This window comes from Budorcas taxicolor, chromosome 3 (assembly GCF_023091745.1).
Source record: "Budorcas taxicolor isolate Tak-1 chromosome 3, Takin1.1, whole genome shotgun sequence".
Lineage (NCBI taxonomy): Eukaryota > Metazoa > Chordata > Mammalia > Artiodactyla > Bovidae > Budorcas > Budorcas taxicolor.
This window is the reverse complement of record NC_068912.1, coordinates 16815904-16835870: the sequence shown is the minus strand read 5'-3', so window position 1 is coordinate 16835870 and position 19967 is coordinate 16815904. Positions and strand designations below refer to the sequence as shown.

At 38.6% G+C, this 19967-nt stretch overlaps 1 protein-coding gene across 1 annotated transcript in view; it reads right to left on the bottom strand.

Moving 5' to 3' along the window:
- The window catches only part of NUP210L (nucleoporin 210 like), a 92943-nt gene that overhangs the window by 30706 nt on the left and 42270 nt on the right, over positions 1-19967 (bottom strand). Inside the window, 7 exon segments of the mRNA XM_052637302.1 lie at positions 27-131; positions 484-572; positions 4824-5016; positions 12401-12574; positions 13501-13722; positions 17153-17298; positions 19573-19771. Coding sequence (XP_052493262.1) covers positions 27-131; positions 484-572; positions 4824-5016; positions 12401-12574; positions 13501-13722; positions 17153-17298; positions 19573-19771 — 1128 coding nt within the window.

Below are 19967 nucleotides of genomic sequence, written 5' to 3'. Positions count from 1 at the left end.
TTTAGCTAGAACCATACAGCTCCTACCTTCACATCAGGGTGGTCATAGATGGTGGCATTCTCAGGCAGTACTGTTACGTCATCTACCAGGAGCAGCTCCACAGCCACAGACCTGGGCAGGTTGGAAAGTTCCTAGAAATGTAATAAGAACCATAATGGTAAATATAAACTTTTAATTCCTCATCTCAGTGCGTAAGGATTCCAATACTCTTTCAAGTGCCAAAGACAACACAATCGACAAAGGTGCATAATTCTCAGATTTACATCAGTTGTATTTATATTTACATCAGCTATATTTATAGACTTCTGCTGCTGCTGCTGCTGCTAAGTCGCCTCAGTCGTGTCCGACTCTGTGCGACCCCACAGACGGCAGCCCACCAGGCTCCCCTGTCCCTGGGATTCTCCAGGCAAGAACACTGGAGTGGGTTGCAGAAGCCTTACATTTCAGTTAATTAATATTTTTCACATAACAGTCTCCACTTACCTTTGGACTTTTCTTCTCTGAATAGCCCACAAAATTGACTCCAATGAGTACAGTCCCTTTTATCTGATGTACTTTAAGGATCTGATGACCTGGAGACATGCAGAAAAATACCCTGTGAGAAACAATAACACATAAAATACAAAATGGTCCCCAGAGAATCAAACTCTACCATAATTTTTTCCAAATGGTATTTTATTGGAGGGAGAAAAAAAATCACACACACACAGTGATTAGGGAAATATAAAAGAAACAGAAAACTGAGGTTTTGTGCTGATTTTGCTGACCTTGGGCAATGTTTATTTCTCAGTTCCTTTATTAAATGGGAGATTGAGAGGCAAAAATCTAAAATTCTTTCCAGTTCTAATGGCTTGTGAGTCCAAAAACAAGCTGACAGTAGTGTATGGGGAAATTTTTGTTTGACTTAAAAATAGAAGTGAGAAATAAAGAGAGTCCTTTGGGACTTTTTATGCTTCTAAACTGTTATGTGTATGTAAATGTTATGGCAGTCCCTTACTGAATAATTTTAAATGGCTAACTAGTCCTTATTAGAGCAATTCAAACTCCTTACTTAAACTGGTATTTGAAGCCATCTATAATCTGACCTTGCTTTACTCATTTATTCTTTCCAATTTAACTAACATGAATCTGCCACTTTACTGAGGTCAATTCTTATTATATTCTCAATAAATGATGATCATGCATAAATCTGCAGAACATTTTCTCATGATCTTACATTCATTCATTCAAAACAAAGATTAATTAAGGGTCTACTATATGTTAGGTACTATGGCAGTAATTAGGATACAGAGATGAAGACAACACTATTCTTACCTCCAGAGAAACCCACAGCTTAGGAGGGTGGCTGAGAGGTAAACCAACCAATGCGATACAATATAGAAGTACGTACAAAGCACATAATACAGAATATGTAAGAGCACAAAGAAGGAACATTCTCCTTAGACTGGGAATATAGAAGAACAGAAAATTCCTGGATTACTAGAGGAAGAGTTTAGCTAAGCAAAGATGCAAAAATCAAAAAAATAAATTAAAAAAGAGAGAGAAAATACAACTTTTGCAAAGGAAAGAGGAATGACAAGGCTCGTCTCATCATGGTTAAGGATCTAAAGTCATTGAGTCTGAGAAAAGTGTAGAAACATGTGGATGGTAATAAAAGGTGAAGCCAAAGAAGCAGGTATGGGTTGGTATGTTAAGCTGCATGGACGTATCCAGAAAGACACCGTGACAACACTGGTAACAGTACAGTCAATAATTAAGACTATACTATAGGCTATGATATCAGAGAGCTTGCGGCTTCATCTATTTCTTATTATGATTTCAGGGCCTAAAACTCAGCCTAGAATATAATAAGAACTCAATAAATGTTTAATGAAGGAGTAAACTTACTAAACAGGGATAATATGTCAGTCTCCCATAACTGCAATGAGGATAACAAGAAAGAATGTATATATCAGACTTCCCTTATAGTACAATGGTTAAGAATCCACCTACCAATGCAAGTGGGTTCAATCCCTCGTCAGAAAACTAAGATCCCACTTGCTGTGGGGCAACTAAGCCCAGGAGCCACAATACTGAGCCTGCCACTCTAGAGCCCATGGTCCACAAGAGAAGCTCCCCTCGTGCCGGAACTAGAGAAAGCCCAGCCGCCACAGCTAAGACCCAGTGCAGCAAAAAAAAAAAAAAAAAAAAAAATTAAAAGATAAAAATTAAAAAGTATATAAAGTATTTAATGTAGTATCTGGCATGTCATAAGAGCTCAATAAATTACTAGACTTAAACTATTTTAAAGAGAATTTTAAGACAGAGTTTTGTATTTATTCTTTAGAAGGATCATTCCAGACAGTAGTATGCAGGATGGATTAGACGGTAGGAGAGACACACGGAGATCAGTTAGGAGGCTACTACGGTGATATAGGATAGAGGTTATGAGGATATTAGTGATGAAGTTAGAGAGGAAGGGATAAAACAAAAAAAAAACATTTAGAAAATAAAATGGATGGTATTTGGTGATTCATCATTACAGGGTATAACAAGCATCTCTTTCTTCCCTACCACTTTTTACATTAACTGTATCATATTACTGGTATTTTAATGTTATAGTATCATATACATATTAGTACTATGATATAGTATGTAGTTAAGCCCTTAAATTGGTCCTGAGTATATAAACTCCCTGGTGGAGGGAGCTTCTTCCCTGGTGGCTCAGAGGGTAAAGAGTCTGCCTGCAATGCAGGCGACCCAGGTTCTATCCCTGGGTCTGGAAGATCCCCTGGAGAAGGAAATGGCAACCTACTCCAGTACTCTTGCCTGGAAAGTCCCATGGACAGAGAAGCCTGGTAGGCTACAGTCCATGTAGCAAAGAGTCGGACATGACTGAACAACTTCACTTTCACTTATAAACTGCCTGAGGCTAAGGAAAAGGTTAAATCTTATTTCTCTAATGTTTCTTTTTATTTTTTATTTTTGGCTGTGCTGGGTCTTTGTTGCTGTGAGCAGGCTCTCTCTAGTTGTGGCGAGTGGGGTCTACTCTTCGTTGTGATGCGTGTTGCGGAGCATGGGGTCTAGGCGTGGATTCAGTAGCCACGTCACACGGGCTTGGTTGTCCTGTGGCATGTTGGATTTTCCAGGATCAGGGATCAAACTTGTGTCCCCTGTATTGGCAGGTGGATTCTTAACTACCACCAGGGAAGTTCCTCTCTGGTGTTTCTTACTCAACTGAATGGTTACCTAAATGGGAAAAGAATTTGAAAAAGAATAGATGCATGTACATGTATAACTGAACCACTTTGTTGTACACCTGAAAACTAACACAACATTGCTAATCAACGATGCTCCAATATAAAATTCAAAGTTAAAAGAATGAATGGTGGGTCTTGGTGGTCCTTGGTTAAGTGGTTAAGAACAAAGTGGCGGTCCAGTGGTTAAGAACACACCCTGCAATGCCAGGGATATCAGTTTGATCCCTGGTCCAGGAAGATCCCATATGCTGTGGAGCAAGTAAGCCCGTGTGCCACAACTACTGAGCCAGCATTCTAGAGCCCGTGAGCTGCAGCTACTGAGTCCATGCACTGCAACCACTGAAGTCCGTGTGCCTAGAGCCTGTGCTTGGCAACAAAAGAGCCACTGCAGTGAGAAGCCCGCACACTTCAATGAAGAAGAGCCCCTGCTGGCTGCAACTAGAGAAAGCCTGTGTGCAGCAACAAAGACTCACCACAGCCAAAAAATAAAACAAATAAATCTTTTTAAAAAAAAATGGTTACCAAACGTTCACACCAAAAACCTAAAATTACCCTTTGAACCATTTTCTTCTTCACTTTTGGGATTAATTTGTGTTAGATTGTTATATTGGGCTTCCCTGGTGGTTCAGTGGTAAAGAGTCTGCCTCCAACACAGGAGAAGTGGGTTTGATCCCTGGGTTAGGAAGATTCCCTAGAGGAAGGCATGGCAACACACTCTAATATTCTTGCCAGGAGAATCCCATGGACAGAGGCGTCTAGGGGGCTACAATCCATGGGGTAGCAGAGTCAGAGCTGACTGAAGCAACTGAGCATGCACTCAGATTGTTATATTAATGCCTTGCAGTGGTATCCATGCTCTTGAGTAGTCCTGGCCCACCAAGACTCTGGTTTTGGCCAGGTGACTTGTTTTCGGGAACAGAACCTCAGCAAATGTGATACCAGCAGAGGCTTGATGAGTGACTGCCCATGAGGGCTTTTTGCCCTCTTAGAATTTCATCTTGTGCCTCTTGCTCTCTCTCTAAGTAAGTCTCGCTTGACTTATCTAGTTCATTCTTTCTATTTCTTCTTTCTGCCTTACCAGAGTAAATGTTACTTTCTCAGGGCAGCCTTCTTTGATCTAAACTACGTTAGGTTCTTCTGTTATAAATGCACCCCACATTTTCACTTCAGAACATCTAACACAATTGTAATGTTTAAAGTCTGGTTTTCCCAACTGGACTGTAAGTCTATGAGGGCAGAGGCTGTGAGTGTCTCATTTACCATTAAACCTCCAAGCAGAGGGCCTTACATGTAGAAGTCACTCAATAAACACTGGCTAACAACTGAATAATATTTCCAAAGTTTTAGGCAAATAGTAGGCAACCAGTCCACTTAAAAATTAATTTAGTTTTGTGTTCTTGTGAGGAATGTTGAACTCTAGACCCTAACTTTCCAAACAAGGGAATTTACCTTCATGTTTTCTAAAAAATACAAAGATTGAAGATGAAAGGTGAGATAGGATAAATAAACTCTCATCCACAGGGAAATACTTAGTGCATAACCATTTAGTAGGTATATAAAAAGATTTATAAATGTTTACAATACCATGTAGCCGGGTCTGCCCACTGCCATCATCCTTTGCTACCATCTCCACTGAATTATAATTTTCAAAATGAGCTAGTGTTTCATTTAAGGACCTCCATTCTAGTATTAGTGAACTGAAATTATCAAACTTTCTCCTGTGTTGATCAAACACTGCCAGTTCTAGGACTGTATCTCTCAGGCTTGATACAGGAATCTGTATGAAAACAAAAAGTAAGAAAAGAAAAAAACAATAGCTCAAGAGGTGGCAAGATATTTCTGAAGCTAGGGATCATGTTTTTTCCCAATATTTTTTGACAGTTTTCAAAGGTACAGATATGTTAAAAGAATGGTATAATGATACCTATATATACTTCATCCCAATTCACCATTTGTTTTCTCTATCTCTCCCTCTAATTTTACACTCCTTGTGAGTGTATTTGTGTGGGTGTGTGTCTTTTTTTTTTTTTTGCCAAATGATGTAGGTATCATGGCACTTTACCCCTAACTACCTCAGCATGCATTTCTTAAGAATGAGTAGCAAAAACTATGTTATGTATTATGTATTATAATACATAACAATATTAAACTTAATTCAGTGTTATGTATTATACAGTCAATATTTCAATTTCCCCAAATGCCCCCCAAATGTCTTTTATACCTGTTTAAATTTTTTAATCTAAATTTGATTTTGATATTCATATGCTCTTGGACAGGATGACCAGGGTGACTCAACATCATAAAAATTTCAGTTGTTCTGAGTTTATATATGAATTTAACATAATTCCAACAAAAATTTATGGGAATCTATATCCACATAGACCTAGATTTAAGGGAATTTATGTCCACAAAGCTAACAAAGAGGACAAAGAATAACACATTACAGAAGTACGGCAGGAAAGTCACTAAACAAACAGCCACTGCAAACAACAATGAAAACCAGTATCACAAAACCCGATTAGTGGAAGAATCTGATTTCAGATTCTTCATTTTATTTTAAATGTCAAGTTTTCAATTAAAAATTATTACAAATGCAAAGAAACAAGAAAGTAGGACCCATATGTAGGAAAAAAGAAAAAAGCAGTTACTAGAAACTGTCCCTGACTTACTAGATAAAGGCTTTTAATCAACTGTTTTCTTCAAAGAACGAAAGAAGTCCATGTTTAAATAACTAAAGGAAAGCATAAATATGATGTACCATCATATACAAAATATTAGTAAAGAGATAGAAATTATAAAACAGAACCAAAAAGGAATTCTAAATTGAAAATTATAATAACTGAAATGAAAATTTTACTAGATGAACTCAACAGCAGATAAGAATACGCAGAAGAAAATATCAGAAAACTTGAAGATCAGTTCAGTTCAGTTCAGTTGCTCAGTCGTGTCTGACTCTGAGACCCCATGGACTGCAGCACAACAGGTATCTCTGTCCATCGCCAACTCCCGGCGTTTACTCAAACTCATGTCCATTGAGTCGGTGATGCCATCTAGCCACCTCATCCTCTGTCATCCCCTTCTCCTCCTGCCTTCGATCTTTCCCAGCATCAGGGTCTTTTCCAATGAGTCAGTTCTTCGCATGAGTGGCCAAAGTATTTCAATTTCCACTTCAGCATCAGTCCTTCCAAGAACACCCAGGACTGACTTCCTTTAGGATGGACTGGTTGAATTTCCTTGCAGTCCAAGGGACTCTCAAGAGTCTTCTCCAACACCAACAGTTCAATTCTTTGGCACTGAGCTTTCACTGTAGTCCAACTCTCACATCCATATATGACTACTGGAAAACCCATGGTTTTGACTAGGTGGACCTTTGTTGGTAATGTCTCTACTTTTTAATATGCTGTCTAGATTGGTCATAACTTTTCTTCCAAAGAGCAAGAGTCTTTTAATTTCATGGCTGCAGTCACCATCTGCAGTGATTTTGCAGCCCCCCACCCCCCAAATAAAGTCTGACACTGTTTCCACTGTTTCTCCATCTATTTGCAATGAAGTGATGGGAGCAGATGCCATAATCTTAGTTTTCTGAATGTTGAGTTTTAAGCCAACATTTTCATTCTTCTCTTTCAATTTCATCAAGAGGCTCTTTAGTTCTTCTTTGCTTTCTGCCATAAGGGTGGTGTCATCTGCATATCTGAAAGTTTGAAAAGTTTAGTTGCTCAGTCGTGTCTGACTCTTTGTGACCCCATGGACTGTAGCCTACTAGGCTCCTCTGTCCATGGGATTTTCCAGGCAAGAGTACTGGAGTTGGTTGCCATCTCCTTCTCCAGAGGATCTTCCCGACCCAGGGATTGAACCCGGGTCTCCCACATTGTAAGCAGATGCTTTACCGTCTGAGCCACCAGGGAAATCCTCTGCATATCTGAGGTTACTGATACTTTTCCTGGCAATCTTGATTCCAGTTTGTGTTTCATCCAGCTCAGCATTTCTCATGATGTACTCTTCATATAAGTTAAATAAGCAGGATGACCATATACAGTCTTGATGGACTCCTTTCCCTATTTGGAACCAGTCTGTTGTTCGATGTCCAGTTCTAACTGTTGCTTCCTGACCTGCATACAGATTTCTCAAGAGGCAGGTCAGGTGGTCTGGTATTCCCATCTCTTTAAGAATTTTCCAGAGTTTGTTGTGGTCACACAGTCAAAGGCTGTGGCATAGTCAATAAAGCAGAAGTAGATGTTTTCCTGGAACTTTCTTGCTTTTTCCATGGTCCAACAGATGTTGGCAATTTATCTCTGGTTTCTCTGCCTTTTCTAAATCCAGCTTGAACATCTGGAAGTTCATGATTCATGTACTGTTGAAGCCTGGCTTGGAGAATTTTTAGCATTTCTTTACTAGTGTGTGAGATGAGTGCAATTGTGCAGTACTTTGAGCATTCTTTGGCATTGCCTTTCTTTGGGATTGGAATGAAAACTGACCTTTTCCAGTCCTGAGGCCACTGCTGAGTTTTCCAAATTTGCTGGCATATTGAGTGCCGGACTTTCACAGCATCATCTTTCAGGATTTGAAATAGCTCAACTGGAATTCCATCACCTCCACTAGCTTTGTTTGTAGTGATGCTGCCTAAAGCCCACTTGACTTCACATCCTAGGATGTTTTGCCCTAGATTGATGATCACACCATCATGATTATCTGGGTTATGAAGATCTTTTTTGTATAGTTCTTCTGTGTACTCTTGCCACCTCTTCTTAATATCTTCTGCTTTCGTTAGGTCTATGACATTTCTGTCCTTTATCGAGCCCATCTTTGCAGAAATGGTCCCTTGGTATCTCTAATTTTCTTGAAGAGATCTCTAGTCTTTCCCATTCTGATGTTTTCCTCTATTTCTTTACATTCATCGCTGAGGAAGGCTTTCTTATCTGTCCTTTCTATTTGGAACTCTGCATTCAGATGGGTATATCTTTCCTTTTCTCCTTTGCGTTTCACTTCTCTTCCATTCACAGCTATGTGTAAGGCCTCCTCAGACAACCATTTTGCCTTTTTTGCATTTCTTTTTCTTGGGGATGGTCTTGATCCCTGCCTCCTGTACAATGTCATGGACTCCGTCCGTAGTTCTTCAGGCATTCTGTCTATCAGATCTAATCCCTTCAATCTGTTTGTCACTTCCACTGTATAATCGTAAGGGATTTGATTTAGGTCATACCTGAATAGTCTAATGGTTTTCCCTACTTTCTGCAATTTAAGTCTGAATTTGGCAATAAGGAGTTCATGATCTGAGCCACAGTCAGCTCCTGGTCTTGTTTTTGCTGACTATACAGAGCCTCTCCATCTTTGGCTGCAAAGAATATAATCAGTCTGATTTAGGTATTGACCATCTGGTGATGTCCATGTGTAGAGTGTTTTCTTGTGTTGTTGGAAGAGGGTGTTTGCTATGACCAGTGGGTTCTCTTGGCAAAACCCTATTAGCCTTTGCCCTGCTTCATTCTGTACTCCAAGACCAAATTTGCCTGTTACTCCAGGTATTTCTTGACTTCCTACTTTTGCATTCCAGTCCCCTATAATGAAAAGGACATCTTTTTTCAACTAGGCTGATGAACGGGAAGAAAAAAGAATGAAGAAAATGGAAGCATCAGAGACCCATGGAAAACCACCAAGAGTGTCAATATATGCAAAATGGAAGTCCTAGAAGAAAAGAGAGGGGTAAAAAAGGAAGGAGGAATATTTGAAAAAAAATTTGGACTTCCCAAATTTGATGTAAAACACCTACTCTAAACACCCAAGAATCTCAAAGAACCTTGAGTAGGAAAAATCAAAGAGATTTGCATTTCAGTTCAGTTCAGTCGCTCAGTCATGTCCGACTCTTTGTGACCCCATGAATCGCAGCACGCCAGGCCTCCCTGTCCATCACCAACTCCCGGAGTTCACTCAGACTCATGTCCATCGAGTCCGTGATGCCATCCAGCCATCTCATCCTCTGTCGTCCCCTTCTCCTCCGGCCCCCAATCCCTCCCAGCATCAGAGTCTTTTCCAATGAGTCAACTCTTCGCATGAGGTGGCCAAAGTACCGGAGCTTCAGCTTTAGCATCATTCCTTCCAAAGAAATCCCAGGGTTGATCTCCTTCAGAATGGACTGGGTGGATCTCCTTGCAGTCCAAGGTACTCTCAAGAGTCTTCTCCAACACCACAGTTCGAAAGCATCAATTCTTTGGCGCTCAGCCTTCTTCACAGTCCAACTCTCACATCCATACATGACCACAGGAAAAACCATAGCCTTGACTAGACAGACCTTAGTCGGCAAAGTAATGTCTCTGCTTTTGAATGTACTATCTAGGTTGGTCATAACTTTTCTTCCAAGGAGTAAGCGTCCTTTAATTTCATGGCTGCAGTCACCATCTGTAGACATTGCATAATCAGACTGTCCAAAGTCAAAGAGAAAGACAGAATTATTAAACAGAGGAAGGAGCTTATCATTTATAAGGGATCCTCCATGAGATTAACAGCTAATTTCTCATCAGAAATCATAGAAACCAGTGATGAGAGAATAAGACTGCCAGTTAAGAATTCTATATGGAGGACAATAATCCTTCAAAATGAAGGAGAAATTAAGACATTCTCGCATGTGTGCTCACACTTTAGCCGTGTCCAACTCTTTGTGACCCCAGGGACTGGGGCCCACTAGGCTCCTCTTTGAACCGGGTTCTCCAGGGAAGAATACTGGAGTGGGTTGCCATTTTCTTCTCCAGGGGATCTTTCCAACCCCTTGATCAAACCCACGTCTCCTGCATTGCAGGCGGATTCTTTTTTAAAAAAATAATTTTATTTATTTATTTATTTTGACTGTTCTGGGTCTTTGTTGCTGTGCAGGCTTTTCTCTAGTTGTGGCGAGTGGGGGTACTCTCTAGTTGTGGTGCCAGGGCTTCTCACTGCAGGGGCTTCTCTTGTTGCCGAGCATGGGACCCACCTTCAGTTGTTGTGGCTACTAAGCTCTAGAGCATAGGATCAATAGTTGTGGAGCACGGGCTTAGCTGCTCCACGGCGTGTGGGATCTTCCCAGATCAGGGATCAAACCTGTGTTTCCTGCATTGGTAGGCTGTTTCTTTACCATTGGGCCACCAGGGAAGCCCAAGATCTAACAAAAATAGAGGGAATTTGTTGTTAGTAGACCTGCCCTACAAGAAATACTAAAATGAGTCCTTCTGGATAAAATTAAAGGTCACTAGACAGTAACTTGAAACCCCGTGAAGAAATAAGAGTTTAGTAACAATAACTACATAGGTAAATATATAAAAGAGTATAAATATACTTTTGCTTGTAATTATTTTTCTATCTTATTTAAAATACAAATGCATAAAGCAATAATTATGACTGATGAGCATACATGTATAAAGATATATGATAATAACAGCTTAAAGAAGGGAAAAGGAAATAGGGCTTTATAGAAATAATAGGTTTCAACCATTATTGAAATTAAGTTGATATTATTCCAAAGTAGTTTCTTAAAACTTAACATGTTAATTGTAATCCTTAGGCTAATAACTAACAAAATAACTTAAAATAATATAGTAAAAGAAAGGACAAGAGGATTAAAATGATACACTATAAAATATCTACTTAACACAAAAAAGGAAGAAATGGAAGAATAGAAAAAACCAAAAAAGCATAAGATAAATGGTATAATGGTAGCTATAAATCCAACCTTATTGGTAATTATGCTAATTGTAAATAGATTACACACTAATCAGAATCCCCTGCATTGGGATCTTGGAGTCTTAGCTACTGGACCACCAGGGAAGTCCAAGTGCTTTTTAAAAGAGTGAATAATTTATAAAGTTCAAATAATAGTATTTAATGTTGAATTTAGGTCTGAAAAAAAAAATGAGTTCCTGAACCTGCAACATCTCATATGTTCTTTACAATGAAAAGGCAGTGTAGCAAAAAAAGTTAATAATGTGTTTTGGAGTTAGACATAAGATCCTACTTTCTAGCTTTATGACCTTGGGAAAATTACTCAACTTTTAGGATCCTTAGTTTCTTCATCTGTAAAATGGGGATAATTAATGGATTGTTCTGTTCTGCAAAATCTCAGAAATGACTTATTTTCTCCTATGCTTGAAATCATAGTTAACCTCATTTAGTGTATAGTTTGGGCTTCCCTGGTGGCTCAGACAGTAGAGAATCTGCCCACAATGCGGGAGACCTGGGTTCAATCCCTAAGTCAAAAAGATCCCCTGGAGAAGGAAATGGCAACCCACTCTAGTAATCTTGCCTGGAGAATTCCATGGACAGAGATGCCTGGTAGGCTACAGTCCATGGGGTCACAGAGCATTGGAGAAAGAAATGGCAACCCACTCCAGTGTTCTTGCCTGGAGAATCCCAGGGACGAGGGAGCCTGCTGGGCTGCCGTCTATGAGGTTGCATAGAGTCGGACATGACTGAAGTGACTTACCAGCAGCAGCAGCAACACTCACTTTCACTTTCTGATGTTCTAGTTTCTAGGTTAAATAACTCATTTATTCTTCAATCCCTGTTGCCTAACTTCTAGCTACATTATTGGTTATCACTAGTTTTCATATCAGTTTGGAGCAGAGGTGAATTCGCTATGTTACTGATAATGCTAATAAAAAGGTTTAGTAGGGAAGGATACTAACAAAACAATTTGGTAGTTATTTATTTATCATTTTGTTTTGTTTGTTTGCTGGTTTGTCTGTTTGTTTGTTTTTGGTAGTTATTTAGAGTTCTCAATCGTCTGTTGTCATAAGGTGGCGCTAGTGGTAAAGAACCTGACTATCAATACAGGAGACAGAAGAGATGCGGGTTCCATCCCTGGTTGGGAAGATCCCCTGGAGGAGGGCATGGCAACCCACCCCAGTATTCTTGCCTGGAAAACCCCATGGACAGAAGTGCCTGGCGGGCTACAGTCCATAGGATCACAAAGAGTCAGACAAGACTGAGGTGACTTAGTTCGCATGCATGCACCTAAGTACAACAAGCAAAGTCACTGTCACTAAGTATAGCCAACAATAACCACTTCTCAGACACTATCAGAGACTGGATAACAAATAAAAGAGTTTCCTTAAATTCAATAAGACAAAAGCTGTGTTTCCAACCATTTATCTCAAAGCATGGGAGACAAAGGGCAAGTTGGTTGAAAACACCATACTTACCAGTTGTTTGTTGTGCTGTGGCAGAGGACATGGCTGGGCACCAGCTGGCACCTTATATACTGGAGTTATAGACATGCTGGCAGGGTGGGCACATAGGAAGCGTACCTGCACAACCTCTACAGCTGGACCAGGGTTCAGGACACCTGGATGATTTCCAATCTGAAATGTCAGGATCTTTAAGAAAACACAAGCGCAAGAGGTAGACACCTGATATCATAGAAACAAAGGGAACATTAAAAAAAATCTAACTGACCAATTACTTCAGTCTTTTCCTTCACCAAACCTTTGTTACCAGTTGGTAAAAACTAATTTCTGTTTCAACTCATTTCTGATATAAATACTAATGAATAACAGGATATAAAAACAAAAAGTTAGAGAGCTTCAAAAGGGGGTAACTAGGCTTGAAATCATTAGTAGCTAGTCATACTATACAGTAGAGTTCACTAGAGATATTAAAATGAACCTCATTTGAATATAACACAATTCTTACTAAGTTAAAATCATATATGGATTCCCTGAGGATTGGTTAGCTGGGCTATGCATCATAGTCATACATTACAGTCTCAATCTTGGTCAATCTGAAAACCTTTGTTATTGGCCTTGGTCTACCAAGGTGTAGCTATGGTTAAAGCCATCACTACTTCTAAAAATAATCAAAATGAATTCAACCGATAAAGGGAAATATATTAATTACTCATATCAGCAAAGATCCAACTGGTTCTTCAAAATTGATAAACATAGATGACACTTAAAATTTCCCTTCCTCACATTCTTTGGAGATGAAAAACTATATATTCCTAGTCTATATAACAAGGAGTTGAATTATAGTGATAAAATGATTGAAATAAACTCCCTGCTACAAAAAGATCTTGAACTATTTGGTTAGTGAACCGTTAGAATTCTCAAATGAGCAAACCAAAACCTTTGGGTACATTTAAAGGATAGTAAGGTTTGAAAAAACAGATCTCTTAGTCAACAATTAGAATTTTCCTATCTAGTCCTAAACTAAATCCATTAGCAGCTGAAAAGGGATGACTAGAAAGACGAAAGACTTAGCATACTGTTGCTGAAAGAAGTGTTAGAAAAGATCATTCTCCTACTTGTTCCCCTAAATCCAGGCACAGGACCCGATAGATGTACTGATTCTGTTTTCTTTTAGCTGGCAGTCGGACTTGTGTTATTCTAATTTTCTCTGTCTTCTCCATGCTCAGCTCCAGAAAGAATCGTGATGGTTCCAGGATCCATGGCTGAGGGCCCCCTTCAAATATCATTTCCTTTACAGAGTGCCATGTCACCAATGCCACTTCCACAGGGTTTAGAGCCTGATGACATTTAAAGAAATTAGTCCCTAATTGGTTAGAGAATTCAACAGCTTTCTAAAGTGAAAAACTGGTTATAATGTAAAAGACAGTAGACTTAATTCCCAAATTAGGAGACATGTGTGTCATGCCTCTTATTTGGAATGGTTCTCAATCTCTGCTCTAATTTGGATCCCGCCTATCATTCAACCAAATTCATGTGTCACCCTATCCATTAATTTGTCTAATGATTACAGACCACAACTACTTCTATATCCTCTAAGCTCCTATAGTATTTATCACTACCATTCATCTGTATACTCATTTATTCCCTTATGCTATTTAAATGTGTCAAATCTTCATAAATATACATCTGATAATTCTTCTTAACTCTCTAGTTACATAAACTTAAAAGATAATTTTATACCCCAAATTTTTAAAAGAATCTCTCTTCCTCAGTGGAATTTAGTATGATGTTGGACACATAAGAGGCATTTGAATAAATAATTGCATAAACACTTTCTCTTTTTTAAAAAACTTGAAGTATAGTTGGCATATTACATTATACTTGTTTCAGGTGTGCAACATAATGATTTGATATTTGTATACGCCATAAAATAATCACAGTGTCTAGGTACCATCTGTCATACTGGATAAGGGTTTTATTTATTTCTTATTTTTGGCTGCAGTGTGCAGGCTTCTCGTTGCAATGGCCTCTCTTGCTGCGGATCATGGGCTCTAGGTGCCCGGGCTTCAGTAGTTGCAGCACACAGGCTTAACTGCCCTGCAGTGCATGGGATCTTCCCAGACTAGGGATTGAACTCATGTTCCTACTTTGGCAGGCGCATTCTCAACCCACTGGACCACCAGAGAAGACCCTGTATAAGAATTTTAAGTGGATATTTTACTGAAGTATCAAAGAATTCTCACCATAAAAATCTGAATATAATACATCTATACAGTTCATCTGTTTCTCAAAGAACTCTCACCTAAGAGGTAGTCAAGACAGGTATTATTCACTCCAGTAATACAGAGGAGTTGTATTCTACTTATAGATGAGGAAACTGGTTTTAGGGGAATGGAGTATTCTCAAAGTGTAGGTTAGTTTTGTATGGCACACAGTATCTATAACAGTGACTAAGTTGCAAAATGAAATATATAGTTGAAGCAATCATTTCAAAAATGTAAGCAAACTATGTCTTAGTATTTCTTCTCTGAACTAGTCAATCATATACATATATGATTCATATATACTGAATATTCACATATTCATATATACTGAATACTATTAACATTAAAATTCCTCTAATGGCAGTATTCTCTTAAAAATGTGTACATAATTCAATTAAATAAGTATTCATTGATGGCCTACTGGTGATACAGTAATACCAACAAAAAGCCAAAATAAAGCCCTGCCTCACAGTGAAGTTAATAGTCTGGAAAAGGCAGATCTGAAGTAGGTAAAGAGTATAATGAGTGTTAAAAAGGCACAGCAGAGAGTGGCAAACAAACCTCAAATAGAAGAAATTAAATTAGTCTGGGGCTTCATGGAAAGTTTCCCTGAGAAAGCAAAACTGGAGTTATTCCTTGTTCCTAGATGTATATAGTCTAAAACTAATGAGAACAACTGAATTGGACTGATACATAAGGACAAACTGAGAACTATATCATGTACTAAAACATAATATTGATAACAAAAGTAAATCATACATATATTTTTCAGTAGCTAAAAAAAAAAAGCTATATGACCAAAGCACTAGGTAGAAATAGAAAATCATCTTACTTCTTTTAAGGAGAGTTTTCATTTAGGGGAGATCTGATTTGTGAGACATTCAGTAAAAATAAAGTAGGGTAAGGATAATGATAAAACTAAGACAAAGCCTTGTGAAATGACAATGAGCTGCAGCCAAGCACTCTCACTTCATTAGGCAAGAAGGATAATTCAACCACTAAGAGGATGAATAAAATATGCTCAGACTGTATGTTCAGTACAGACTGGGGAATTCCCTGGTGGTCCATTGGTTAAGAATCCACCTGCCAGTGCAGAGGACACGGGTTCAATCCCTGGTCCAGGAAGATCCCACGTGCTGTGGGGCAACTAAGGCCGTGTGCCACAACTACTGAGCTCATGTGCAGCAACTGCTGAAACCCGAGGGCCTAGAGCCTGTGCTCTGCAGCAAGAGAAGCCACCACAGTGAGAAGCCTGCACACCATAACAAACAGAAGCCCTGAGAAAGCTTGCATGCAACAACAATGGCTCAGTACAGCCAAAAATAAATAAAGAAATAGGCTGTACAATGTACAAAGAGGCCAACTCAAAAAAGCACATTTTAATGAACAAGTTACCTTTTTCAATATAACAACTTATCTTGCTTCTTTCACCAATGTTAACATTTCCTCTATGGATGCCTCCTCATTGCCAGAGGCATTGAGTCAGGTTTGCCAGTATGTATCAGCAGGAACTTGCAGACATCAATTTTAGTCCCTGAAGAATTCAAATATGTAGAAAGCAAGCCAGGCTCTATCTAGTGTTATTCTGAACTGCCACCTGTCATAATCTCCCAATTTTAATGGCCAGTCTTTGGGGTCCAAAATAATGACTGTTGTGCTGAGAGTTCATAAGTATAAAGGGTAAAAAGATAATTGACTTCTCTCCCTGGTATGGAACGCTTTCTTTCTGAGTTCTTCAAAAGAGAGTATACTAATCAGTTCTTCAGTTGCTAAGTCGTGTCCAACTCTTTGCGACCCCATGGACTGCAGCACAACAGGCTTCCCTGTTTTTCACCAGCTCCTGGAGCTTACTCAAACTCATGTCCATCGAGTCAGTGATGCCATTCAACCATCTAATCCTCTGTTGTCCCCTTCTCCTCCTGCCTTCAATCTTTCCCAGCATCAGGGTCTTTTCCAATGAGTCAGTTCTTTGCATCAGGTAGCCAAAGTATTGGAGTTTCAGCTTCAGCATCAGTCCTTTCATTGAATATTCAGAACTGATTTCCTTTAGGATTGACTGGTTTGATCTCCTTGCAGTCCAAAGGACTCTGAAGAGTCTTCTCCAACATCAAAGTTCAAAAAATAGAGCATACTAATATTCTATATCTTAGGGTAATGTTACAAAGATATGTACATATGTGAAAATTCAAATAGTACCTTAAGATTACTATACTTCACTATAATTTTTTATACTTCAGTAAAAAAAGAGGGAAGAAAGGGGAATATCTAAAATTTGCTGATACATCTTAAAATATTTCTGTGGCAGAAACATAAGAGCATAACCTTTGTGATACTGAAATTTGATGAGGGTGCTGTAGATCTAGGAACAAGAGAGCTGTTGAGTAAAGAAGAACACAAATATCACTGATTTTTAATAGAGATCACAGATAGCTAGGAAGTCTCCAAGTAGACATAGTAGGGTCCATGAAAAGATATGCGAATTCCTTAGAATGAACTATCTCACCTTTAGGGGTTCATAAGCAGCAAATGTGGCACTGCTTTCCAAGTACTCTTCATAGTCAGTCACACTAACGGTTACCAAAGTATGGCCAAGAGATTTGGCTGCTATATGTGTACTAGAACAGTGTGTTGGTCCTGGTCTTTGAATACCTGCAAATCAAAAAATGACTTCAGTAGGGTAATAGGCAATCAATCTTCAAGGAAATCAGTCTATGGAAATATAAGAATTTTAATATATCAAAAAATTCTTAATCTTATACACTATTTTATACCAATTATTTATATTAAGTTGATATATAAAAGTATGTTCTTTCTATTAACAGATTTATATCATGTAAGACACAATTCTATGTAAGGTAAGGATACAAATATGAACAAGAATGCTGACCTCAAGGCACATATAGTTTAAAAGCGGTGTGAACATTTAAATAAACTATTAGTAGACAATGATAAGCATTACAAAAGTTTAGAAAACAGAATAATTATTTTTAGCTGGAAAGATCAAGAAAGGTTTATATATGTGCATGCATGCTCAGTCTCTCAGTCATGTCTGACTCTTTGCAACCCCATGGCTTCTCTTTCCATAGGATTCTCCAGACAAGAATACTGGAGTGGATTGCTATTTCCTTCTCCAGGGAATCTTCCCAGCCCAGGGATTGAACTCATGTCTCCTGTGTCTCCTGCATTGGCAGCTGGATTCTTTACCACTGAGCCACCTGGGAAGTCCCCTTAGATATGTAGAAGAGGGTATCTTAAGCTGCCAAATAAATGAACAAAGATAGAAATATAAATAAGATGCAAATGCGTATATAAAAGAAATACATGGGAAATTTTAACTATAGTTAGTTTAGCCAGAGCTTTATATGAGGCCAAAGCTTCATATAAAGTTCCAAATGAAGTTCCAAAAAGTAGGCTGGGTTATATTGCAGAGGGCCTTGAATACTAAACTAAAAAGATTTTGGCTGTTGTCCAGTAGCAATGAAAAGCTTCTCAAAATTTTTGAGCAGGAAAATTAATATTGAAATTGAGTTTCATGAAGATCTATCTTGTAGCCATGATTATCAAAGGCAAGAAGAATTAGGAGGATATTGTTACAGTCTCAGTGAGAGATAATGAAGGCCTAAAAATGGGGAGCCTACGAACTGAGGTGAGCTGAGAGATATTATATAGCATAATTAGCAAGGGTAAAAGAGAAGTCCAAGTTGATATCAACCTTATGGATGTATAGGGCTTCCCTCGTACCCTTGTAACTCAGTTGGTAAAGATTCTGCCTGCAATGCAGGAGACCTGGCTTCAGTTTCTGGGTCAAGAAGATCCCCTGGAGAAGGAAATGACAACCCACTTCAGTATTATTGCCTAGAAAATCCCATGGACAGAGGGCCTGGCAGGCTACAGTCTATGGGGTCACAAGAGTCAGAGACGATGTATTGTGAGAATTAAATGAGTTAATATGTGAAAAGTATTCATAATAGAGCCTGGCAAATAGTAAAGGCCAAATAAATGTTAGATGCTACTACTGTAACATCTATTAGTAACTATCTAATAGTTACTATCTACTATTAACATCTAATAGTAACTATCTAATAGTAACTGTCTACTATTATTACTGAAAAAACAATGGTGATCAGGATCAAGTATGAAGTTCCATTACAGTAAATGATACTGATCTTTATGAATAGCTTATTCATATTCTTTTCTTATTAAAAATATATTTTCTTTTTTAGAATAAATTTAATATATGTATACATTAAAGGGCACTAAATTCCTCTTAGAAAGAGGTATAGTACATAATTGAAGAAAGAAAGAAGAAAAGAGCTTGCAGCTGGAAAGAGACGGCCTTGATATGACTAAAAACTGATATTGTCTGGCCACAATGAACTCTGGACATTTTATTCTGTTTCTGTGCCTTTGTTTCTAACATTACATTATAATACCTAAGGCAGTTGACAGAATAAATAAAAGTATTATGAAGAAAGGTAATATGTGAATTTAACTTTAAAATTTTTTGGCTGTACCTTGCGGCTTGTGGGATCTTAGTTCCCCAAAAGAAAGTGAAGTCGTTCAGTCATGTCTGACTCTTTGTAACCCCATGGACTGGAGCTTACCAGGCTCCTCCGTCCATGGAATTTTCCAGGCAAGAGTACCGGACTGGGTTGCCATTTCCTTCTCTAGGGGATCTTCCTGACCCAGGGATTGAACCCAGGTCTCCCGCACTGCAGGCAATGCTTTACCATCTGAGCCACCAGGGAAGCCCACCAGGGACTAAAACCAGGCCCTTGGCAGTGAAAGCCCAGAGTCCCAATCACTAGACCACTATGGAATCCCCAGTATGTGAATTTAGACTATAATTCATAGTTTTTGAATTGTTGATTGGTCCTTTAATTCAAAGACAAAGAAAGGAAAAAATAAAAAGCCTACTCTTACCTTCTTTGAGAAGAGTAAAGACTCCTTGCTTATCCATGTTCAAATCCAAGGATAAATGAGAGCAGTCTGTGAATGCGATGGCCTCTTTGGTTTCCTTATTTACATGATACATTGCAATGGGGATTTCTATAATCTGGCCAATCTCTACATCAGCATGAAATGGTAACAGTTCCATCTTGTTCAGTCTCAGAACATGTATCTGAGGGGAAAAAAATTAATCTTTCAAGAAAGTTACATTAGGAAAATCTTAGACAAAAGCATTCCTTAAATATTTAAACATACATATATATAACACATATATATATATGCATATGTTTTACATATAAAAACAGAAACTATGTATCATTTATATGCATATATGGGTGTTTGTGTGTGTGTGTTAGGTGCTGAACCTG